The sequence below is a fragment of the Gekko japonicus genome, unplaced genomic scaffold, assembly GCF_001447785.1.
Source record: "Gekko japonicus isolate JY-2015 unplaced genomic scaffold, Gekko_japonicus_V1.1 scaffold1371, whole genome shotgun sequence".
Taxonomy (NCBI): Eukaryota; Metazoa; Chordata; class Lepidosauria; order Squamata; family Gekkonidae; genus Gekko; species Gekko japonicus.
In genome coordinates, this window is record NW_015172596.1 from 437991 (window position 1) to 462317 (window position 24327).

The 24327-nt window shown below is 45.4% G+C and overlaps 1 protein-coding gene across 1 annotated transcript in view; it reads right to left on the minus strand.

Annotated features, from left to right (window-relative positions):
• BRPF3 (bromodomain and PHD finger containing 3) overlaps positions 1 to 20301 on the minus strand; it is a 43002-nt gene extending 22701 nt beyond the window's left edge. Inside the window, exons 1-6 of the mRNA XM_015421554.1 lie at positions 18941 to 20301; positions 16941 to 17097; positions 15858 to 15989; positions 11617 to 11745; positions 10926 to 11238; positions 10484 to 10753 (exon numbers count right to left, since the gene is read on the minus strand). Coding sequence (XP_015277040.1) covers positions 10484 to 10753; positions 10926 to 11238; positions 11617 to 11745; positions 15858 to 15989; positions 16941 to 17097; positions 18941 to 20289 — 2350 coding nt within the window. The 5' untranslated portion in view covers positions 20290 to 20301. The remainder of the gene's footprint in view (positions 1 to 10483; positions 10754 to 10925; positions 11239 to 11616; positions 11746 to 15857; positions 15990 to 16940; positions 17098 to 18940) is intronic.
• Positions 20302 to 24327: the final 4026 nt, after the last annotated feature.

Sequence of the window (24327 nt, forward strand, 5' to 3'; positions counted from 1 at the left end):
CGCCTAAAAAAAAAACTCTACGCAGTGCCTTTGCAACTCCCTTGTCTTTTTTGGGAGTCCATCAGCGTCCACGGGAAATAGAGAAGTAGACGCTGATAAGTTAATTGAATCATCCGCCATAGTAAGTTTGAACTTCTTTGTGGCTCCTGGAATAAGAGAGCAGAGTTTATTAAACACTGGGTTTCCCAGACTTTGGATTGGCTGGGTGTTCCCATTCTGCCATAATGATATTATATAACGCCACAGGAAGCGGCACACTTGGGAATGGCTTTGTCAGAGCCTACAGGAAAGAACCCAGGAACCTCCTTGTCTTCCTGTATCTTTGGAGTGTATGTAAGCTCTAGTGCCCTCATGACCTTAGCCCATATTCTATTATAGAGATTAGGAGGAAGAGTCTAGATTGAATGACAGGCACCCTTTTCTTTCTCCTGCTCTAATAGTTCACCTTTTTTTCTGGCACTATGCTTGGGAGGCCTGTATTTCTAGGAGGAGGGCTGCCCTCTGTACTGGGACTCCTGTCTCTTTTAGCAGAGAGGACAGTAGCCTAGGAAGAAGCTGCCTGTTGCCCTACGTCCCTCCTTGCCACGATCTGGAACAAGGAGGGGGCTCCATTCCAATGCCGAATGGGATGGTGACAGAGATTCTGCACCACCCTCAGCCACCTCTCTTGCCTCTGCTCTCCATAGGCTCTTCACTCAGCGTCTGTCCCCAAAAAAGCTGCACGCCCCCACCACTGGATGGGGGGGGGGAGCAGTTTACTGCCGCCTTCCCAACAGGGTCCGAGGCGTTCCTCTCGGCTCCGCAACTGCCTGGGGGCCTCCCAGGACTGCCGGCGCTGGATCCATTGTAATTCGAGGCCTGCAGCTCTCGAATATGTTTTAGGGCTGGAAGGTAAGTACCTTCTCCCATTGCCCTTTAGGTCTCCGCTTCTTCTTATGACCTTCTGGTGTCTTCTGGGATCTTCGTGCTCTTCAGAGCACAGCCAGCACGTCCTGCTCAGAAGGCATGGCCAGTAAGACTGGAGATCAGAGGATAAGCCCCTCCCCTCTGGGATCAAAGTTTGCCGGCCCTGCCTACGGAAGGGGGAGGTGCTTTCCCAGGAGTAAGAAGTCAAGGACTGCCCCACTCCTGAACCACCGGAGAATCTTCAGTTTTTTGGTTCACCCTTCCCAGGTTGTAACTGATTACAGGTGTGCCTTGCAGAAAAACAATGTGTGTGGACAGAAACCAAGAACTCTTCAAAGTGCTCCCCAAGTTATTGGTCGATGACCTCTACCAAGCACTAGACAGAGGGAATGTGACCCTGCTAGTTCTGCTGGATCTCTCAGCTGCCTTCAATACAATTGACCATAGTATCCTAATGAGCTGCCTCTTTGTACTGGGACTAAGGGGCACCTTGTATGGTGGTTCAAATCCTATCGAGGGGGGTTGCTCTCAGAAGGTGGTGCTGGGGGATTCTTGCTCTGTCCCATGGCCTTTGGCCCAGGGGGTCCCACAGAGTTAGATCTTATCCCCCACGTGATATAATATCGATGTGAAGCCGCTGGAAGAGGTCATCAGGAGGTTTGGGCTGCCTTGCACCAATAAGCAGATGATACCCAGTTCTATCTATCTTTTCCTCCAAATTCTGAGGCTGCTTTTGATATTCTGAACCAGTGCCTGGAGTCAGTAATGGGTTGGATGAAGGTGAATAAGCTGAAACTTAATGCTGAAAAGACAGATGTTTTCTAGGTTAAAAGAAAGCAGACCTGGGACCTCAGATCTCCCCTGTCTTGGGTGGAGTTATATTCCCCATGAAAAGTCAGGTGCAGAGATTGGGAGTGCTACTCTACACGCCGGGGTCACCTTAGAAAACCAGGTGGCTGCAGTGGTTCGGAGTGCTTTCACCCAACTTTGGCAGGTGCATCAGCTGTGTCCGTTGCTGGTTCAGTCAGATCTAGCCACAGTGGTCCATGTCTTAGTTACATCCAGACTGGACTACTGCAATGCACTCTACTTGGGGCTACCTGCAGCTAGAGCAGAACACTGTGAGTACACTGCTGGTCAGGGCCAGCTGTCAGGAGCATGTGCCACCAATATTACAGCAACTAAAACGCTACTGATGAAGTCAGAAGCCCAATTCAAGGTGTTTGTTCTGACCTTTAAAACCCTACATGGCTTGGGACTAGGGTACAACAACTTCTCCCATATTTTCCTGCTTGGGAATTCAGTTCACAGGGAGAGGCCTCCTGACTGTGCATCAATCAAGGAAGCCCGTTTGGTGGGTACATGAGAGAAGGCTTCCTCAGGGAGGTGTGCCCAGTCCCCTCACTTTTAATCTTTGGGAGGGAGGTGGTTTTATTTAAGACCACATTTGGTTAAATTTACTAGCAATCCTGAATTGTGATTTTTCATGTTAGTTTTTATGTTTTTATGCATGTCACATGACCTCAATGACTCCCCCTCACTGCTGCTAGAGTTCTCAAGCCCCCCTCCCTCCGCCACCTTGTTGGCCCGCCCATCTAAGCAGCAGGGGCCTCAGACACCTGAACGGGGAGGGAGGATACGTCACCGTCCCTGCCACAACGTTCCCTCTGGATGGTTGGCACTCTCTGTCTCTTTGTTCCGCGTTGCCTTATTCCAATCCAGGTCATCATCCCTGGCCTCTTGTTGCTGCTTCCTTTTATTCTCTACCCCCGTATCCCAGTGTTCCCTGTGCTCTCCCTGTCCTCCTCCCCTCCTGAGCCCCGCCCCCCTACATAATTGAAGACGCCAACTCCTGGGAGGGGCTGCGGTCTCCATTCCTCCTCCCTGCTCCAGGTACAATATGGCAGGGCGGCTCCATGCGGGGCACGGCACTCAAGCGTGCTGCCCGGCGTGGCCGCCTCAACTTGGCCTGATGATCGCCTGATGCTTCTGCTGTTGTTACCGGCTGGGGCTGGCTTGGGGGTCGCTGGCGGGTTCTCCTCGGCTGCCTTGCCTTGGACTCCCCCGGGACCCCAGGTGAGTACAGGAGGACCCAGGGGCTGCCCTCCCGGCGTCGGGAGAGGTCTTGTCGGTGGTGTGGGGGGGGGGGGTGGCGGTCCCGTCATCAGGACAATGCATTTTATTTAATTTATTTTATGTTGTAAGCCACCTTGAACTTCATAAGGAAGAAAGGTAGCTAAATAAATAATTTTTCCCCCAAAGCGAATCTATGGCAAAAATTAGGACTATGGAAAGCTGTTTACCAAGGTTCTAGCAGTCACTGACCTTAAACTAGCCCAAGTCACTGAGTAGGCACTGAGCCTTTTCTGTTGCTACAAAGTTGACAGCTGGATTGCATAATCATGGCTCTCTTTTAGAGAGCTCTAAAAAAATTAAAACTCAATATGCATTTTGAATAATGTAACTGTTTAGCTCAAGTGTTCCAGGAAAAACTCAGAATATGGATTGGATCCAACCCTTCCACAAACAGAGTGAGTCTATGGTAACAATTTTTAACACTTTACCCAAGTCTCTTTTGAGGGCTAGGGGACCTTTCAGAACCAAATGCCATGTGACACATACAACTGCAGCTAGAAGTGGGAATTGATCAAAACCTCCCCTCCCTCAATGTTGCAGAGGAAGATCTTAAGCTCACAAAATCTGATCTGCTGTACAGAAGTCAATGGGTTGATTCCATACATTCTCCCTTATAGCAGCAGTCCTCCATGCCACCTGGCAGGTTTTTGTGGAGGTTTCTCTGACCTCATAAGTAATGGATTCTAGGGGTCAGATGGAAGGGAAGGGAAAGGTGGTAAATATGCAGTCACAACTGCATATCTGGTCCATTCACAGAAGCCTTGGATTCAATCCAACGTGCCAAACTGTCAGAAACAGGAATGCAAATGGAAGGACTCCAAGGGTTGTTGGTTTCTAAAAATTATTCACAAGCGTGACTTTCAGGAGATGTATGGGGCAGTAATGCTACTACTGTCCCATCCGATCAGCCTTCCCCACTCCTGACTCCTAGAGCAAGCACTAGCCCTTCGCCTCCTCCCTCCCAGCATGATACCTGCACACTTATTAGAGCTACTGGGCAGCAAGAATTCACCCAAAATGAATCTATCCTAGCAGTAATGGACAAAAGTACTGCCATCCCTAGATACAGGATCTTCTTGCTCAAGTAGGTTTAAAAGAGCATGCATGCATGCATGTTCCCCTCCACTCTCACAGTGATGATGGAAAGAATGAAGAAGGGGCAGAATTTATTCTACCAGTCTGGAAGCAGATGCTGATACTGATCTCCAGAGCTGGCAAAATGCTGAGGGACAACAGCAGATACTGGAGAATACTTGTGACTACTTGGGAAATGAAAGAGCAGTTCCTGGAAATCTAGCTAGGAAGGAGATGGACTCTTACTTCAATAGTTCAAAAGTACAGAGACATGCTGGTATGAACTGAAACAAGAAATATAACTATGGGCAGATACCAGGCACCATAAATGCATGCTGGTGGGTATCTGAATGCCCTTCTACATCTACCACTTACAATCCACAGCTGCAATATCAGTACAAACAAAAAAATTCCAAGCAAACTGGTTTTTTGGTTTTCCCTCAGTAGAGGTGGTTGGAAACATTTTTTACCATGTGCTCAGTGGTCTGGTTCAGACATAAAGACACACTACGATTTAGCAGTACATGAGTGAGCCTTGTGCTTGCATGCACCCTCTTCCCTCTCTCTACCCCTCTCACTTGCATGCCAAACCAAGTTTGCAAACCACCACTTGACACCTTCTACCTGAACTAAGCCAATGTATCTTAATGAATGCGCTTGCTAAATTCTTTTATCTTACTGTGCTTCCTTTTCAACATAATACAGCTATTTTGGAAATGCAGTGACATTTTTGAGAATAGTATATTATTGAGAACTGCATACTCAAAGGGTATACATATCATACAAAAATTCAAGAAACTCAGTTCTAAGTATAAAATTCATGATGCATCCATATAGAATGGATGTTCATATAGTCAGAAAAGCTAACTGCAGATTTCTGAGGACTATTTGGAGACTTTGTACATTAAAAGCATCATGAAACTGTTGCAGCATGATGCATTTCTCTGAATCAGTAACAAAATTGTATGTCTTAAACTATTATTTCTATCACTCCAATCCAGTTACTGTTACTTCAACCACTGTCATGAACAGGAATGTTATTGTTAACGATGGTTTAACTATAGTAAATGGCTGCCTTTAGTTTGACAGAGAAGGGGACTACACATGTATTAATCCCTGTGGCACCAGTGTAATAGATTATTTTATTGTGTCACTGGAGTTGTTGAATGTAACTGAAATTTTATTTCTGTCATGATTTAGCTTGTTTGTACTGATCTCAGACTTCTTTTGCTGTGGTCACTTCTCTCCCATAAACCTCATTCTTATATTTGCTTGAGGTGAGCAGAACTTGTTTCCAAAAAAAACTTGGCTCAGGAATGTAGCCTTGTATCCCAGCCTTGCACTTCTTGCTAATACTTTATGTTTTTCAGAGGAACTGACAAAGACAGGTGATCAAGGTGCCAAGACCACAGCCACACATCCCGGAAAATCTACAGCAACTAATGAACTCACAAAGGTTGAACGTTCAGTATTTGTTAATTCCTTATTGCCATTTAAGGAAATGCCATTTTAGAATAGGTAATATGACAGGATTTTTAAAATGTACAGTTCAATGAAATCACAGCTACGGCTGCCAACTTTCAGGGGGAGGCTGGAGATCCCCTGGGATTACAACTGATCTCCAGGAGACAGCGATCAGTTCACCTGTAGAAAATGACTCTGCTCTAACAGATGGGCTCTATGGCATTATACCTCACTGAAGTCCCTCCCCTCCCCAAATCCCACCCTCTTCAGGCTCCACCCTCCAAGCCTCCAGGCATTTTCCAGCCTGGACTTCGCAACCCTACACCTTTGGTGATGCTAACTCTACTGCACTTTTGCATATACAGATATTTTTTTCACTTTTGGGTAGAGGAAAATTCTATATAGCTTCCCCCAATTATATCTTCAAGATCTAAGTCCAGTAGCATCTGAAAGACCAACAAAATTTCCTGGCTATAAGCTTAAATCTGGAAACTTAGTTGGTCTTTAAGGTGCTACTGGACTCAAACATATAGGAAGGCACCTGTACTCCAGGGGCCAATGGTTTGTCTGACACTGCATTTGCAGTAGGCAACTCGGATGCTAAGGACAATGAACACCTTTGCTGTACTTTGGCTGCAAGTAAAGCTCCACGAAGACAAGCTGAGATCAGATCTGCTCTTAACATTTCTACTTTTACGAGTTTGGAGTGGTTCAGAGGTAAACAACAGTGCCCCATATGCAGACAATTCCCCTTATGAGGGCTAGACAGCATAACCGAAATACGTTTCACAATTTCAGTTATTTGTGCTTTCTTTCATGATTGATATTAAATGTTCAAATACAGATGTGCATTTTAGCCAGTCTATTTGTTGAACTTCATTAGGAAGGAAGGCAGTTTTCTCCTGCACCAAGGCCATGAGAATGAATGAATGAAGGTGGCTCTTGTGGGGAGACAAACTGAGAACTGAGCCAGCTGGGCTTAGAGAAAGAACACAGGAGAGGGCTCCTGGGAAGGCGAATGTGTTTTGCCTTTCCCAAACCGCTAAGCTACTGGGGAGCATAAACTGAGATTGCTTTGAGAGAGGACAGCGCTAGAAGTCTCTGAGCCAAGATGGGGGAGCTGGATTGCTTGTTGTTCAATGACAATTTAGATAACAGTAGGTATCTCAGAAACATGGTGGAATGGGGGAAATCTATGGGATACAGTCATTCCTGGGTATAAGCTCTATAGGCAGGGCAGGGTGGGATGGGTTGGGGGAGGTGTTGCATTATATATCACAGAGGGCATAGAATCAAATGTTAGAAAACATCAGGGGAATTAACTCTCCAAAAGAAACAATGTGGGTGAAAACACTGGGCCCTAAATGTTACTTAAAAGCGGGGGTGTACTATCGCCTACCTGATCAAATCCTTGAGGCTGATCTTGAGATGGAGAAGGTAATAAGGGAGGTGACTAAAGCAGATAACGTTATTACACCGGGAGACAACTACCCTCACATTGACTGGGTAAACATATGCTTGAGTAATTCTGTAGACATGAGATTCCTAGACATCATAAATGACTGAGCACTGAAACGGTTGGTCATAGAGCCAACCAGAGGGGCAGTGGTCTTGGACTTAAGTTCTGAGTGGGAATGGTGACCACAATGCTATTAAATTCAGCATTCGGGTCAATGGAAAGTTACCCCTAAAGTCCAAAATGGTAACATTTGATTTCAAAAGAGGGAACTTTACAAAAATGAGAGGAATAGTAAAAAGGAAGCCGAAGGGGAAACAAGAGAGTCAAATCCCCAGAGGATGCCTGAAAGCTATTTAAAACCACAGTAACTGAAGCCCAAATAGAGTGCATTTCACAGGTTAGGAAAGGTTCTGCCAAGTCTACAAGAAAGCCTGCGTGGTTAACAATGCAAGTCAAGAAAGCTATAAAAAGTAAAGAGGCTCCTTTTAAAATGTGGAAGGTCTGCCCCAATGATTGGAACAGGAGGGACCTCAGGCTTTGGTAAAAGAAATTTAAGTCAATAATTAAGCACTGAAAAAGAGATTTTGAGGAGCAGGTTGCTAAAAGCATCAAGACAAACAATAAACATTTTAAAAAATATATCCAGAGCAGGAAACCAGCCAGAGAAGCAGTGGGGCCTTTGGATGACAAAGGAATAAAGGGATTGCTAAAGGAAGATGGGGAGATGGCACAGAAGCTCAATGACTTCTTTGCTTCTGTGTTCACTGTGGAAAGTGTGGGGCATGTACTCATGCCACAGCCCCTATTTTCAGGAAGGGAGACTGAAGAACTGAGCCAAATTGAGGTGACCAGAAATGAAGTTCTAGATATACTGGAAAACATAAAAACTCATAAGTCTCCAGGTCCTAATGGAATACACCCGAGAGTTCTTAAGGAACTCAGATGTGAGATAGTTGATCTGCTAACCCATATATATAACCTATCACTAAATTCAGCGACTCTACCAGAAAACCAGAGAGTAGCAAATGTTACACCAACTTTTAAAAATGGATCCAGAGGGGAATAACAGGCAACGTCTGTCCCGGGCAAATAAGAAGAAACTATAATCAAAGATAGAATTGTTAGGTACATAGAGGGATAGAACCTGATGAGGGAAAGCCAGCGTGGCTTCTGCAAGGGAAGTCCTACCTCACCAACCTTTTGGAGTTCTTTGAGAAAGTGAACAAACATGTAGACAATGGAGACCCAGAGGACATTATATACTTGGACTTTCAAAAGGCTTTTGACAAGGCACCTCACCAAAGACTCATCAGTAAGCAGTCATGGGATAAGATGACAGGTTCTCTTATGGATTAAATACAGGTTAAATAACAGGAAGCAAAGAGTAGGAATCAATGGACAGTTCTCACAATGGAGGGAAGTAAAAAATGGAGTCCCACAAGGATCAGTATTGGGGCTGGTACGATCTAATTTATTCATCAATGATCTGGAACCAGGGGTGGGTAGTGTAGTGGATAGGTTTGACACAAAATTATTCAGAATGGTGAAAACCAAGGCTGACTGTGAAGAGCTCCAAGAGGACCTCCACAAACTGGGTGAGTGGGTGACAATGTGGCAAATGAAGTTCAGTGTTGGTGAGTGTAAGGTGATGCACAATGGGACAAAAAAAATTCAACTTCAAGTATAGTCTAATGGGGTCAGAACCTGCTGAGACTGAGAGATCATTGATGAATAAATTAGATAGTAAAAAGTAAAGGTAAAGGTTCCCTTGCTCGAAAGCCAGTCGAATCCGACTCTAGGGTTGCGGTGCTCATCTCCGTTTCAAAGCCGAAGAGCCAGCTCTGTCCGAAGACGTTTCCGTGGTCATGTGGCCGGCATGACTAAACACCAAGGCGCATGGAACACCTTGTGTACCAGCCCCATTACCGATCCTTGTGGGACTCCATTTTTTACTTCCCTCCACTGTGAGAACTGTCCATTGATTACTAAGGGGGAACATGATAGAGGTTTATAAAATTATGCATGGGATGGAGAGAGTTGACAAAGAAATTTTTCTCCCTCTCAATGCAGCTGATGAGCAGTAGATTCAGGACAGACTAAATGAAATACTACTTTACACAGAGAGTGATTAAGAGGTTGAATTTGCTGCCAGAGGATGTAGTGATGGCCACAGGAATAAACACCTTTAAAGGGGGAACATGATAGATTCATGGAGGATACATGTATCAGTGGCTACGAGCCATGGTGACTGAGGGGAACTTCCACATTTAGAGGCACTAATCCTCTGAATCCCAGAGCCAGGAGATAGCATTGGGAAAGGTCTTGGCCTCTATGCCCTGTTGTTGGCCCTCCAGAGGAACTGGTTGGTCACTGTGTGAGACAGGATGCTGGATTAGATGGACCACTGGTCTGATCCAGCAGGACTCTTCTTATGGATTCTGGATAAAGTGCTGACTGGTTCACCCCTCAGCAAAAGCCAACCCTGATAGTTTTCCGTGTTCTGCCCTAGATTTTACACTCCCTAAATCCCAGGGGAGGTCAAAGATAAGGCCAGTGGTTTCTCAGCTTGGGGAAAAGGTCAAAAGGCTACTCAGATAGTAGTAAAGCATGCCATTTTAGAAAAATACAAAGACATAGCACAGAACAGCCTCTGTTCAAAAGCAAACTAAACTCCAGGCTGACTGTAATTTACTTGTACAGTATTCTGTGTGCCATTTTTGTGTCACCATTGGCCATAGGGCAACAACCCCAAGAGCCCTTCCTCTAATCAACTGAGCAAGATTTCGGAGCAGTCTGTGTCACAGTCCCTTCAGAATTTCATGATGCCACCTTCACAGCCAATTATTGCTGACAGGCATATGAGGGACATGACACTGACAGCCTTCTCAATCTACAACCTCTCTCTGTTGAGACTGTGAAGGTCAATGAATGACTATCACAGGTGTCTTTGAGCTGTACATTGCAACATTAGGAAGAGTTACACCTTTCTAAATCCACTGACTTCAATTACTTAGACAGGTGTAACTGTGCTTAGGACTGTATTGGCAAACCACGTCTAGAAACTGAAATAAGATTACCACACATTCTCTGTCTCCCCAGACTCTGATACTAGCAGCTTTGGGCAAATTCTAATCCAGCCCACTCCAGAGATCAGCATATACACTGGAGTAAGATGACTTTCAAAGACTGCCATAAAGATTCCAGACTGGCTGCACTACTTAATATCTGATGCCTTCACCCTGAATCATTTAGCCCATTATTAATATAATTTTTGTACCTGTGGGTAAAAGAAGTTGCTACACTGCGATCTCTTTGTAACAGATGACTATAGATGAATATGCACAGATTACAGGATATGAATTTATTTACCTAGTCAACCCCCAAGAACAACTCTTCCTGCACAGCCTGGACTTCTTCCCTCAGAGATCTGCTGAAACCTCTTACCTTTCTCCCCATCCTCATCCCAGTCTCCTTCTAGCATCTTGTCCAATCCCTCCTCCCAAGGAGCCGGGTCTCCATTTGGCATGGTTTTGTTCTGTTGCTGGGCTAGCTTCTGCCGGATGGAGTTGATTTCACGTCTCAAGAGGCGAATGCGACGGGTACGAGCACCGCTTGACCGCATGGTGCTCACCATGTCCAGCTTTTCCAATAGCTCCTTCAGTTGTACCTCCAAGGAAAGGTGAGCCCGGTTTTCAGGGAGTAGAATGTTATCCACTACAACGAGAAAAGCAGCGGCATGAGTAGCCAGCCACTGAGATTTTGCATCCACAAAGCCTTCAAACAGCTTTACGAATTACTGTCTATTGCTACACACATGGAATTTTTAATCTTTAAATTTCTTTACTCGCCTTACATTCTTAGGACAGAAACCCCAATGGAAACTTACCATCCTCCCAAGAAAAACGATAAAAATCATCTGTCTTCGGTGATTCAGGCAAGTGAACCCCCACTTCGGGGTCATAGCCAATACTGTCAGCTTGCCGCCGCGCATGACGCAATATTGCCCCTCCAAGGTCTCTTAGTCGGACAGCTGCTCGATGGAAAATTGTGTCTTTAGAATTATACCTCATGCAGTTGGTAACAATAAGGTTAAAGTCTTCCTCAAACTCATCCAGTGTTCGGTACTGGTGGGACTCCAGCTTCCGCCTCATGGTAGAAAAATCCATTGGCTTGGAAATGAATTCCAGGTAATCTGGAACCTAAACATATAAAACCTGTACAATTACAAAAATCATTTACTAGCCAACCAGGGCATATCCACCACAAGCACTCTAAATGCCCTCTCAGTGGCACTGGGATAGTGCACAAATGCACAGCAATCTCAGCCACATGATGCCCGCCAGCTATAAAAATGCCCTTGCTGAGAAGCAACAGCACACTTCCTCAAAACAAAACAAAAGTGGCCAGTTGGGATGCTCTCTGCACAAGAGTACTGGAGAATTTCCTTCATTTATGCAACAGCAGGGCAAGCATAGCAGAAGCAGTCAAAACAGTGCCTCCTTCTTGCCAGCTATAGCAACTTCATTGGCACAGGTGTTCAGGTCAACGCGAACTACAATTCTAGGTACAGTACTTGCCTCACTCAGGTTTACAGGCTCTGCAAAGATCTGGGCCGGATCCTTTTCCTGCAACAGATCCAGTGTTGTGCGGAGGAGCACCTTGAAAGGTGTGAGCTGTAACTCCATAGCAGCTTGCTGAATCTTTACCTTAAAAAAAATCAGGAAATCAATACCCCACAAAGATATCAAACCAGGAGTGTCCCCATCAGTGTATCTAATACTCATCATGGCCCCATATTTATATCTTTGGAGCAGAGTCACATAGAGAGAAAGGAGATTTTTTTCAACAAATCTGGTGGACTGCATAGGTTTGCAGAAAAATCTGAAAACTTTTAAAAAGGAGAGGGGGTTAAATCCCTTCCCTAAATGGAGGGACATTGTTTGTGCTTGCACAGACAACAAACAGATAACAACAGCAAGGAAGGGAGGAGGGGCCAGCCAAGCCTGCGTGCCCTGACTGTCTGGGTGCCAACTCAGGCACCACTGTCTGCTGCCAACACCAGTGCCACCACTACCACCACTCTCCCCTGCAGGCAGTTGGGTGGGTGGGAGGAGCAGGAGCTGCTGCACCCCCATCACCCAGGCAGGGGTGCAGCAGTTGAGTGGGGGAGGAGGATCAGGGGCTGCCTCTGCCCCCTCCCCACAGAGTGGAGGACAGACAGGTGGGCAGAGCAGTGAGGGGAAGGGTCTGGGTGAGCAAGATTTCCCCTGCCAGTGAGTTTGCCTGTAGGGGGAGTAACAGGAACCTGAGCCACAGCAGGCAAGCAAGCAAGGCGGAGGATAGCAGGGATTTCCCACCCACTCCCACCCCAATACATCTTCCTGTTATGGATGAGAGGCAGACAGAGGTTGACTGTTATAAAGATGGACTACTGAGATGCAGACCCAAATCCTAGCAGAGCCTGGGAACAGCTCCATTTCACCTGACAGTACTGCTTATATAATCCAGAGAGAAAACACGCCATCTCTTTGATGTGTTAACTGGAGGGACCTGGCTCTGGCAGGCTTGGGCTCTAGAGGCTGGCACTCTGACAACATGTTGGATGTGTGTGAAAAGAAGCTGCCCCTTTGTGAGCAGGGAGCACGGTTGGGTGAGACACTGGTTCACGTGGTAGAGAAGGTGCAGTGTGGAATGTTGCTTGTTGCTCTTTGGTGAGTGTGTGCATGCGCCAGTCTCCCGCCTAGATTGGGCCAGATGCTCTAGGACTGTAAGTCTCCAATAGCCAGTAACATTTTCCATGTTCTGTTACTTTCACAGCCTGCATGAACTCTATGTTACTCTTTGAGCTGTGCCTTGTAGTAATAAAGCTGTTTAGCTATGAAGCACTGCATGGATTCCTCACCCATGTCCGAGACTGCTCTCCTAATGCTACTGTGCATCCCTGAGGAACTGTACCTCTGGGCAGCTGCTGGATAGCAGGGGCAATCCTCCAGCAAGGGGGGGGGGCACGAAATAACCAGAGGTGGTGGTGGCCATACCAAAGTTGCACTCCAAAGTCCTGCCTAACAGGAGCTGGAGGGAGGGAAAAAAGGAACCTTTCTGCCCCAGCGTTCTTGTAGAGCTGAATGCCGGTGATGGGATCTCACGGGGGGTGGAGGGAGAGTCACAAGCCTTTAGGCTCCTGGGTCTTGGGTTGTTGACATATAATTAAACCAATGCCCACTCACCAATCATAGCGCACTGTAAATATGGTCTGTGAGCTAATTCCAGATAAAGTTTGGACAAGTGCCCATTTCTTCAGTTTGCAATGTATAAAACTGTATACTACACAGGAGCAAATGTCTGAAGAAACCTTCTTGCCTTCTGATGAAAGGTGGCATAAAACTAAAACTTGCTTTCACCACTTAACCATCTGACTTATTTTAGTGAATCAGGACAAGGAAGTGGTCACTCAAAATTAGGAATGCTGTGAGCTGTGGTGAGGAGATTTGGTAGGTGAACATACTGTGCTTGACTGCTGTGATGGCCCATGGGACAAGCCCTTTATCTCTCCACCTGCTGTGATGGCCCATGGGCCCTTTATCTCTCCACCTCACTGCTGTGGGCCTTGAGCAGCTGTGGCAGGGGTGGAGGGGGCGTGGGGAGACCACCAATCTGCAACAGTGACAAGGCACCAGGGCCTGCTAGATACGGCAGTGGGCAAGGTGCAGGGAGCCAGGCAAGCCATGTTGGGGGTGGGGAGGGGGAGCTGCCAAGTGTCTCCTGTCTCCCCTGCTCAGTAGACTACCCAGACATCTCTCTTCGCCACTGCAGCTGATTAGGCTCCCCTGCGCCTCTCCCCTTCCCCACAGTGGTTGGTCTGCAGGGGAGAGGTGAAGGAAGTTTGCTGGTGGATCTGGTCCTGTTCTCCTAACATAGCATGGTACAGTGCAGTGTACTACATTCAAGGAACAGAGTCAGGTCTTGTGTTCCCTCTAAGCTGAGTTAGTCTGAGCTAGCTCACAGTTTTTTAGCCTCCAGCTCACACATTTTGTCTTAGCTCAGGAAGAATGGCTCCAGAGGAAATTAATTTATGCAGTACCCAAATAGCTTCCTCACAACTTTAATGCCAGTAGCTCATAAAGTAGAATTTTAATTTTTTTAATTTTTTACATTTATACCCCACCCTCCCTGCAATGCAGGCTCCACAACTTAGAGGGAGCATTGGTCAGGTCCCTTGTAGGCAGCCAAACAACCCACCAAGGGGCCAGCCCCCTGCTTGCTTTAGGTGGAAAGGAAACAAATTGAACTGGTGGGTGTTAAATGATCTTTGCTCAAAATATAAAATAGCACATTTAAAACTGATAAGAATTAAACTGCAGAAACTTAAGATCGTAATTTGTTGAACTACCTAATATCTTCTAAAATAATAACAGAATATGCAACAACATCACAAATATGTCAAAACAGTGAAGTGTATCACCCTAAGGAGGAAGAGGGGTATATCTTTCATCATCAAACAGGGTGTCAGCCAATCAGAATTGAGGATTTTGGAAGTGACAGCTGTCCCGCCCACTTAAGAATATGCCTTCAAACACCTGGCAACATGGCGGGTGCTGCTGGCCAAGAGGATTGCAGGAGGAGGCGGGAGTTAGAAGAAGAAGAAGAGATGGGATTAATACCCCGCCCTTCACTTGGAGTCTCAGAGCAGCTTACAAACTCCTTTCCCTTCCCCTCCCCACAACAGACACCCTGTGAGGTAGGTGGGGCTGAGAGAACTCTGACACAAACTGCTCTTTTTCAAGGACAGCTGTGCCAGAGCTTGTGACTGACCCAAGGTCACATCAGCAGGTACAAGTGGAGGAGTGGGGAATCAAACCCGGTTCTCCCAGATTAGAGTCCGCACACTTAACCACTACACCAAACTGGCTCTCAGTTAGGTTGTCACAAGGGTGCTTTTCCCCAGTAGTGTTGCCCATGGGGGGGTGTTGTGGGGGGTCCCTGGCTCCCCAAACAATTTTGTTCTGTCAGAAGTGGCTGCTACACCTGAATATCCCAGCAGCCACCACCCACAGAACACCGTCATTTGGGGGGCCAGGGACCCCCCCCAAACCTTCCTCTCAGGGGCAACACCATTGGGGAAAAGCACCCTTGTGACAACCTAACTCCCACCTCCTCCTGCAATCCTATTGGCCAGCAGTGCCCACCATGTTGCCAGGAGTTTGAAGGCATGCCCTTCAGGGAGTCGGGCAACTGTCACTTTCAAAATTCTCAGTTCTGATTGGCTGACACCCTGTTTGATTATGAAAGGTATACCCTCTTCCTCCTTACCTGTCAGTGATAATATATTATCTAGAATGTTATTTATTCTTTCTTTATAATCTTTTTTTGCACTTTTCTCCAAAATGTACTAAATGATAATAGACTAGATAAAATAATGGAAAAATATATAATTTTTAAACATCTATTTGATCACATATCATAAAAATAGCTATGAAATGAAGAGAACTGACCTCACAAGAATGCCATTTACAAAAGACACGTGTTATAGTTAGTGTAACTTTTTAATTAAAAAAGCTAGTAATTAAAAAAATCTAGGAAACAACAAGGGGAAAACAACACTAGTAAGTTCAGAGAACTTTATATAGGTTCCAGTGCAAACTCTGAAGAATTACAAAGCTCTTCCCCACTGCAAGGAAAAATTTATGCAGATCAAGAGCACATCATCCAAACAGCTGTGGGTTTATCTACTTGGGCAGCAAAATTATCTTACTGCAAACTGAAATACATCAAGGCTTGAGGAACAGTACTAGCAGTCCACCATCATTCTTCTACCTACCTGCTCACGTTTGAGTTTCTCCCGCTTACGGATCAGTTCAATGAGTAACCGTGCCCTTTCCAAGTCATGTCGTAATTTCTGCCAGTATTTCAGTTCTTCCTTTACCGCACTGTTCTTTTCATCCTGCTCTTTCTGTGAAGTGGAGATAAGATTTTTGTTTTGCCTGTTCTTACTTCACATCTCTCCTGACTCAACTCTCTCATCTTGTCTGGTCATTTGCAACTGGAGTCTATCTATACTCCAAAATCTACTTCGCAAGTACTATCATCCAGTTCAAAAAACCTAAGGATATATTTGGTATTGACTACCTAAAGAAATCCAGCAAAGGTTGTAAGCATTTTTTGAAAAATGATCTTAACCAGTATTCACTGATCTTTTGTAATTTCCCAAATATACAGTGGTTTCATATCTATATTTAACAGAAAACAATGAAGCATTGTTTTAGGTTCTTCTACCAATGATTATCCAACTACGAAAAACTATGGGGAATAATAAATATTGAGTACTAATTCTGCTCAATTCACTTTTGATGGAACATGAATATTGTAGCAGCAGTACTTATGACTTAAAAATTGCTAGGTATGACCCCATAGTTTTGAAAACTAAGGAAAAGTGGAGATTGTTTCTAATATAAAGATAAATGTAAAATTCTACTTAGGGAATAAAAGCAAATACAAAACAGGAGATGTGAGCAGAAGCCACTGATTAATGAAACTAGAATATGATTTCAAAGAAAGTAAATGCTATCCTATGAGATAACATTTTTCATGAGAGATACATAAGCCATTGATGTGTCTGCTTTGCTGTAATTAAGTTAACAAAAATATGCACTTCAAAATTCTTTATTATGATAAGAAGGAAACAAGCAATGAAAGACTCTACTAAAGGAAGGTGTGGAAGTTCCACCTCTACTACTCATTATAAATGTATACAATTAATTACCTACCGACTTCCTCTAACTGGCAGTAGAAATTTCAGAGTGGATTATTTCCATTCTAACCTTCCACAAGATTTCCCAATCAATTCACATTATGCAGCTGTCTCATGCTGTACCCTGGTACAGTGAAAAAGAACTTGTCCTACCTGTTCTGCGTTTCTCTGGGACTGTAAGTGAGAATGCAGCCGTCGTATCAATGGGACTCCATTTCTTGACTGACGCTTTAACAGCCAGTAGTTGTGTAGCCTCTGCATAAATTGATTCTTTCTCTGAAAGGACAGTCCACTGCATATTTTATTCAACCTAAGGAAGACAACAGAATCAAGAGATTTCATCACACATGTCAAACACATTTTCATATTCTGTAAGAACACAGTGACACATGGGTACCCTCCCACTTCAACAACGAGGTGCCCAGATTTATAATGTCATATGAAAGCATACTGAGAACTGTACATGTATTACAACTTTATCAGAGGCTTTTCAGCTATGAAGTTGCTGTTCCATTAGAAACAGCTCTACGGCTCCAATTAAGCAGCAGCGACAGCAAAATAGGGAGCATTCAGCAACCAGCTACATTCCAATTGACCAAACTACCTTACAGCATGATGTTCACAGAGTCATTTAAATTCATAATTAATATGAAAAAAGCTATAGTCTAAGGCAATTCTGCAAGCAGTTATGCTGCTTCTGACCAAACTACTTTACAGCATGATGTTCACAGAGTCATTTAGATCCATCATTAATATGAAAAACCTCAGCTATAGTCCAAGGCAATTCTGCAAGCAGTTATGCTGCTTAAATGATAGATCCCATTGAAATCAATAGAATGAGTCTGTACTCAGCCCATAATTAGCAAATTACCCTGTGAGCAACGATCCCTCTAAGCTATGGAGTCTTGTGAGCAAGAATTCTACTATGTGAGCTCCCGGCATTAAAGTTGTGAGTGAGCGATTTGGCTCCTGCATAAATGAGTTTGCTCTGGAGCCATCCTTTCCAGAGCTAAGACAAAAAATGCGTGAGCCGAAGGCTAAAAAACTGTGAGCTAGCTCACACTAACTCAGCTTAGAGGGAACACTGCCTGTGAGGTCGGTGGGGCTCAGAGAGCTCTGAGAGGACTAATCTTGAGAGAACAGCTCTGAGAGAACCGTGGCTTGCCCAAGATCACCCAGCAGCTGCAAGCGGAGGCGTGGGAAATCAAACCTGGTTCTCCACATTAGAGTCCACTGCTCTTAACCACTATGCCAAACTAGCTCTTAATTGCTACACCGAACAGAAACAGCCTTTGCATATGGAGGTTAAAATGATAGATCCCATTGAAATCAATAGAACGAGTCTGTACTTGGCCCATACATAATTAGCAAATTATCACTGTGTTTGTATGTTGTTTTCTCACTCCATTCAAGACATTAAGGTCCCGGTCACACGAGCGGGAAAATCCATCAGGGAAGGGAGGCATATTAGATGCGGAGCTAAAAGAAGCATGGGAGCACGATCTTACACTCCCCTGCGACTCCGTTCTCCCTCCGTTGGCACCTGATCACACTGGGGAGGTAACAGCGTAGTCCCAGTGAGGCAACACGGCGGTTCCACGTTAGTGTGCATGCGTGGGTCGAAGACGGCTGCAGGATGCTACGGGATGCCAGCGCGTCTGCGATCCCATGCCCGCCGTTGCTGCGGATCTTCCGGTAGGTACTCCATTTTCGATCCACATTTTTGGCCGGATGCGACAGGTTGGGGCAGGTGCGCAATACTTGCCAGATGTTGGTGTTTGATCGTGCCGGTTTGACCCGCCCTTAATCCGTCCCCTCCACGTACCTAATTCTCCGTGTGACCGGGGCCTATGTGTCACATTGTGGTAGATTCTTCCTTGCAGAATAATTTGTACATAGAGCAATTTTTTTTAAATGTCCCTCCCCTTTGAACATATAGCAGTTACAATGCTGTAAGTCTTAAGAACATACAATATAAACATAGCTAATGAGTCTGGCTTTGGCAAACTTAAAATTAACCAATGCACTTGCTGAAGTGGGCACAGAACAGAAAAGGTGTTACTTAAATAGACAACAGGAGAGAAATGCTGGACTAGTTTAGCACAGAAGCTGTGACCATACTATTTTGCCCTTAGAATACTTGCAGCACTCACCGGTAAGAAGGGATTTGTGTGACCATCAGCAAAGGTGCAGAAGCACAGGTTTCCTTCTTTACCTTCGGCTTCAACTTCACTTTGCTCTTGTTCTTGGGAGTGCCCTCATCCTCTTTTCCATTCTTTGCAATCTCCTCCTCCCCTTCATGAACAGTAGCTGTACGCCTTTTCTTCACTGTGCCAGGAGGGGAATGTACTTCACAATAAGCAGTTTTGCGTACAGTGAACGTTGTGCCATTGAGGCTAGTCTCCCTCATGGGCTCAATCTTCATGAAGAGACCAGCCTTCTGGGCACAGGTAACATGGAAGGCAGTATAGCAATTCACCTTGTGACACTGGATAGCAGCTCCCATGCCCTTCTGCTTGCAGATGTAGCAAGTCAGCTTCCAGCGAGCTGGTGGGATATTGTCTATCCCCTCAATGGGTTCCAGAAAGACAGTGTTTGCAAAACAGACTTCAGGGATCCAGATGGCACAAACAACATGGGCCCAATGACCATCACTGGTCTGTTTGAAAGCTCCACCTTTGTTTGGACACAAAACACAATCAACGGGGTGGGAAGGGGATTGTAGGCAGCAGCGGCAAAGCCATTGTCCCTCAGGGATATAGGGCACTCCATAGCATTCCTGGTGAACAGCCAAGTTGCAAATGTCACAAAACAAAATGACATTGCTGTTATGACACTCATCATCCATGCAAACACAACAAACTGCATCCTCGTCTATCAGAGTCTGCTGGGGCCCATTGTTACGGCTCTCCAGGTATGATTCCTTCTCCAACCGATCTACCAATAATTCAAAAGTCTCAGCAGAAACTGACCCATAGCCATCATTTCTCCTCTTCTCATTGATCATATCAAGCCAAGCCAGATCCTCCTCGTCCATATCATACTCCACTTCAGCATCAGTGTCCTCAGGCAGTTTCTCAGTGTACTGATAATATGTCATAGGCAGGGCTGGAGCATCTGGCTGGCTGAGGGAATCAATTATCCGAAAACTGGGTTGGGGTAGATGGAAAGATGTCCCAGGAGCATGTTTGGTGCCCGACTCCTTTTTTTTGCCTTTAGATTGAGTTTTCTTGGATTTGGAAGGAAACAGTGGCTGTTCACTATTCTCTTTATTGCTGTTGCATTCTGTAATGTCCTGGGCAGTCAGCTCATCCTCTGTGATTATCTTTAGAGGATCATAAATGCTGATGCGATGGAGACGTCCATCAATATCAACCTCCACTATTCGCTGAGCCTGGGCATATGTCAAAGTCTCCCGAGTGGGCGAGCATTTCAAACTATACGGTGAAGGAGAACGTCTCCCTTCTAGAGCCTGCCGGGATCTCCTGCGAGGTTTCCTCATAGCAGCAGCTCAGAAAACCTATGGGACAGTCCAAGCACAAAAAAAGCGTTTAAAAAGTTCTATAAGCAAATGTGAGCAGCCAAGATTTCAGAATAACATGGCGCCTAAAGCTTTAGTTGTTCCATTGACTAGAATCAATTTTAATCAGTGGTGTTGAGAATTAATGCCAGTTGTTGTCATGCCTGTACCCGACCCGGCGCCTGGGAGCTCTGAAACTGAGGACTCCGTGCCTTTAACATCATCAGAAGCACGAGAGTCCTCACCGAACCTAAGTGCCGGAGAGGGTGAATGCCAAACCCCAGGACAGTTTGCACCTGAAGCCGATCGGGCAATGCCTGGCTCCAGCAACACGCCACCCGATTCTCCGCCACCTGTTAACCGGCTCGCTTGCACGGTTGGCGATCATTAAGCCCAGATTACTAATAGAATCAAGGACCCTGCGAAGCCGTGCTAATGAGATAATGACCCAGCACGCTATTTGGACAGACGGCTGGTTGTTCGTTGGACAAGAAGCTCTACACCTCTGACTCTGTTTGGCTCCTGACTGATTTCCCGGTTCCTGACTCCAGTCCGCGTTTTGACGACCCCTCTGGCTCTTGATCCTCGGCTACGTTTCCTGACTACGATACTGACTTGTTTGGACTCTGAGTATCGGTAACGTTTGACTACGGCTTGGCTTTGTGCGATTGAGACTTTTGCTCGGACTCTTTCGATCTCCCTGGCTTGACTCTTGGACTGGACTATAAACTCTCCCTCTCTGCCTTGCCCCACTGGCCCTGTTGTGACAGTTGTTTATTCTGAGGTGTTCTAATAATGCTACCTTAATTAACGGAAAAATTACAAAAGGTCAAGCCATTAAGGTGCTGTGATTATTTAATAGAAAATTCCTGATATGTCTCACTGTTCTTCAGCAAGAAAATTTGTTCTGTAATTTGATGACTACATTTCCTTCTAGCACAGGTACACAACTCAAACAGAACGAAGTCTGAGTCCAGTGGCACCTTTAAGACCAACAAAGTTTTATTTTGGGCATAAGCTTTTGTGTGCATGAATAAAATTTTGTTGGTCTTAAAGATGCCACTGGACTCAAACTTCGTTCTGTTCTGTCATGGCTACCCATCTGAATCTAACAACTCAAACAATTAAAGAATCAACCTTGACTGGAACTATGCAGACTGTATTGTGACAATACATCACCAGGCCCTGACCTATGAATTTCAAACTTATTAGGGCTCTAACAGACAAGATAAAGACCATCACTTCTTTCCCAAAATAAATTGCAAATTACAGACTCATCCAGCCTTAATTTGCCTTGGGATTGTGCAGGGGAGGGACTGGGGGTTTAAACCTTCAGTATCCACTCTGTTTCAGTATTTAAAACCTGCCTCCCTTAGTTGTTGTATTTTAAAGGGAAAAATATCCTGGGTGTTGGTGGCCATTGGCAGTTTGTCTGCCACCCACCTCTTGTGGCACTGTTTCATTGGCACCCAGCTGCCTGACACTGCTGAGCTGGCCCCTCCTCAGACCTGCAACCAATTAGGAGCATGGAGTATCTGCTGAGTAACCAAATTAGTAGTGGGAGCTACAGGTCACACCAGAGTATTGGAGGGTGACGGGTCCCATGGGCCATATGTTGTGTTCTTCTGTAGTAAGACAAGTATTGAGGAACTGTATCTCCAAAGGTGTCAGAAATTACCTGTTACCTATTAAGCAACAATACAACTTATTGGTTTTGCCTTTTGGTTTTGATATGTCCCTCCTCGCTCTACTTTTGCTTTTAATATAACACTGCTTTGAGTACCACTTTGGCAGAAATTGCAGCCTCAAAAATATCTGAAAGAACACCAAGAAATTTCTGCTTGCACCTGCTTACAAAGAACGCACATTTTGCAAAAGCCACCATTCTCAAACAAGTTCTAGACTTATGTAATTTAAACCACTAAAGGTTATTTCAGAATAAGCTATTCTAGAGCTGAGGCACACCTATTACAACTAGAACTGGGAAAATTCCAGGACATAATTGTCCAGCCTCTAAAATATTCATGCTGACATGAAATGACTGTATACATTTTTCAACTCTGTAAAGGGACTAGTTCCTAAAAATACTAGGTTGGCATCTAACAACTTTACATTTTTTAATAGTATCAACCACTTGTTGGAAGTGCTGTAAGTAGAGTTGCCAAACTCCAGGTGGCGCCTGGAGGGCTCCTGGAATTACAGCCACAGAGCTCAGTTCCCTAGGAGGAAATGGCTCCTTTGGAAGGCGGACTCTGTGGCGTGATACCCTGATGAGATCCCTTCCATCCTCAACCCCCACCCTCCCCAGGCTCCACACCCAAATCTTCTGGAATTTCCCAACTCAGAGTTGACAACTCTACCTGTAAGGAATCCAACCTTCCTTCATGAAATTTTCAGTTGTTAAATTGTTACAACAGAAATAATAAACAAGTGATAATTCTTCGATTTCTGTGGCCAGAATTCTGACTGGAGTGCATCACAGGGACCATAACAGTCCAGTCTTGTTCCACCCACACTGGCTCCCAGTTTGCTTCCATGCCCAATTCAAGGTGCTGGTATTGACTGTTAAAGCACTGTACAGCTTGGAGCCACAGCATACGTCTACTCCTACATGAACCTACCTGACCACTACTGTCATCTTTGGATGCCATGCTTCAGGTGCTCCCACCATCTGAGGGTAGACAGGTGGTAACACAGGAACAGACCTCCTCGGTCGTGGCACCAAAAGCATGAAAGCATGAAATTCCCTCCCTAGGGAGATGAGTCTGTCCTCTTCTATCATTGTCTTCTGCCAGCAGATAAACACTTTTCTGTTTTGTCTGGCATTCCCTCACTGATTCTCATTGACCCTTCCTCTAATTCTTGAGTTTGTGTGTCTTAATTATTTTTACTTGTTTTGTGTGTGTGTGTGTGTGTGTGTGTGTGTAATCCTGTTTTAATGTTTTTATTGTTTGCTGCCTTGGAGACCCTAACTTCAATGGAAAGGCAGCTTAAAAATGTTTTAAACAATAACAATCTTTCCAGAGGAAAGGCTGGCGGCCGTCGTCTGCAGCCACTCGCGGCTCTCGGCTGTCCCGCGCACGGCGCTCACCTCCTCCCCCCTCTCCGCTCTGACCGCCGCAGCTGCCCGTCGGCTCCAGCCACCCCTCTGCACTGTGCTGGCGTCCTCCCCCTCCCCGGCCTGACCCAGGCGGCCGCCGGTCGCATCCCGGCGGCCGTCGCAGCCGCCCGTCGCCTCGAGCCCCCGGGACGATTCTGCGCAGGCCGTCGCTGCCGGCGGTCACCTCCAGCCACCCCTCCGCACATCGCCCGCCTCCTCCGCCATGCATGATGGAGCTGAAAAATAGCAGGATTCAATTTATTTTTTTAGAAATAATAGTGTTTTAATTAATAGGTTATGGCATATATGACCAACAAGCAATGTATGGGTTGAATGTAGCCCACAAGACAGTTTTATCAGGTCACCACTAGACCTGCCAAATGTTAACCAAGGTCTGGTAAAATGTTTTGCTTAATTCGACTCATATGAAATGGAAATTATTTTCAAACATTGTTAGAGAACTATTTCACAATTAATATTACATCTCCCTTTAGATTTTGTGTGTCACACCCCAGCTACGTAATGGAAGCTGTAAAAGGTAAGAAGGATTCCTTTATGCGGTGGAAAGCTAATCTCAGTGAGGTTGATAAAAGCAAACATAGGCTGTGGTAAATAAAATACAAGTCTGTGATCAGGCAAGCAAAAAGGGAATATGAGGAGCATATAGCAAAAACTATAAAGACCAAAAATAAAACTTTCTTCAAATACATTAGAAGCAGGAAACCAGTCAGGGAGGCAGTGGGGCCCTTGGATGACCAAGGGGTAAAAGGATTACTGACGGTTGATGGGGAAACGGCTGAGAAGCTGAATGCATTCCAGAAAGCTTTTGCTAAAGTTCCTCATCAAAGGCTCCTAAGTAAGCTCAATAGTCACGGGATAAAAGGACAAGTCCTCTTGCGGATCAAAAACTGGCTAGTTAA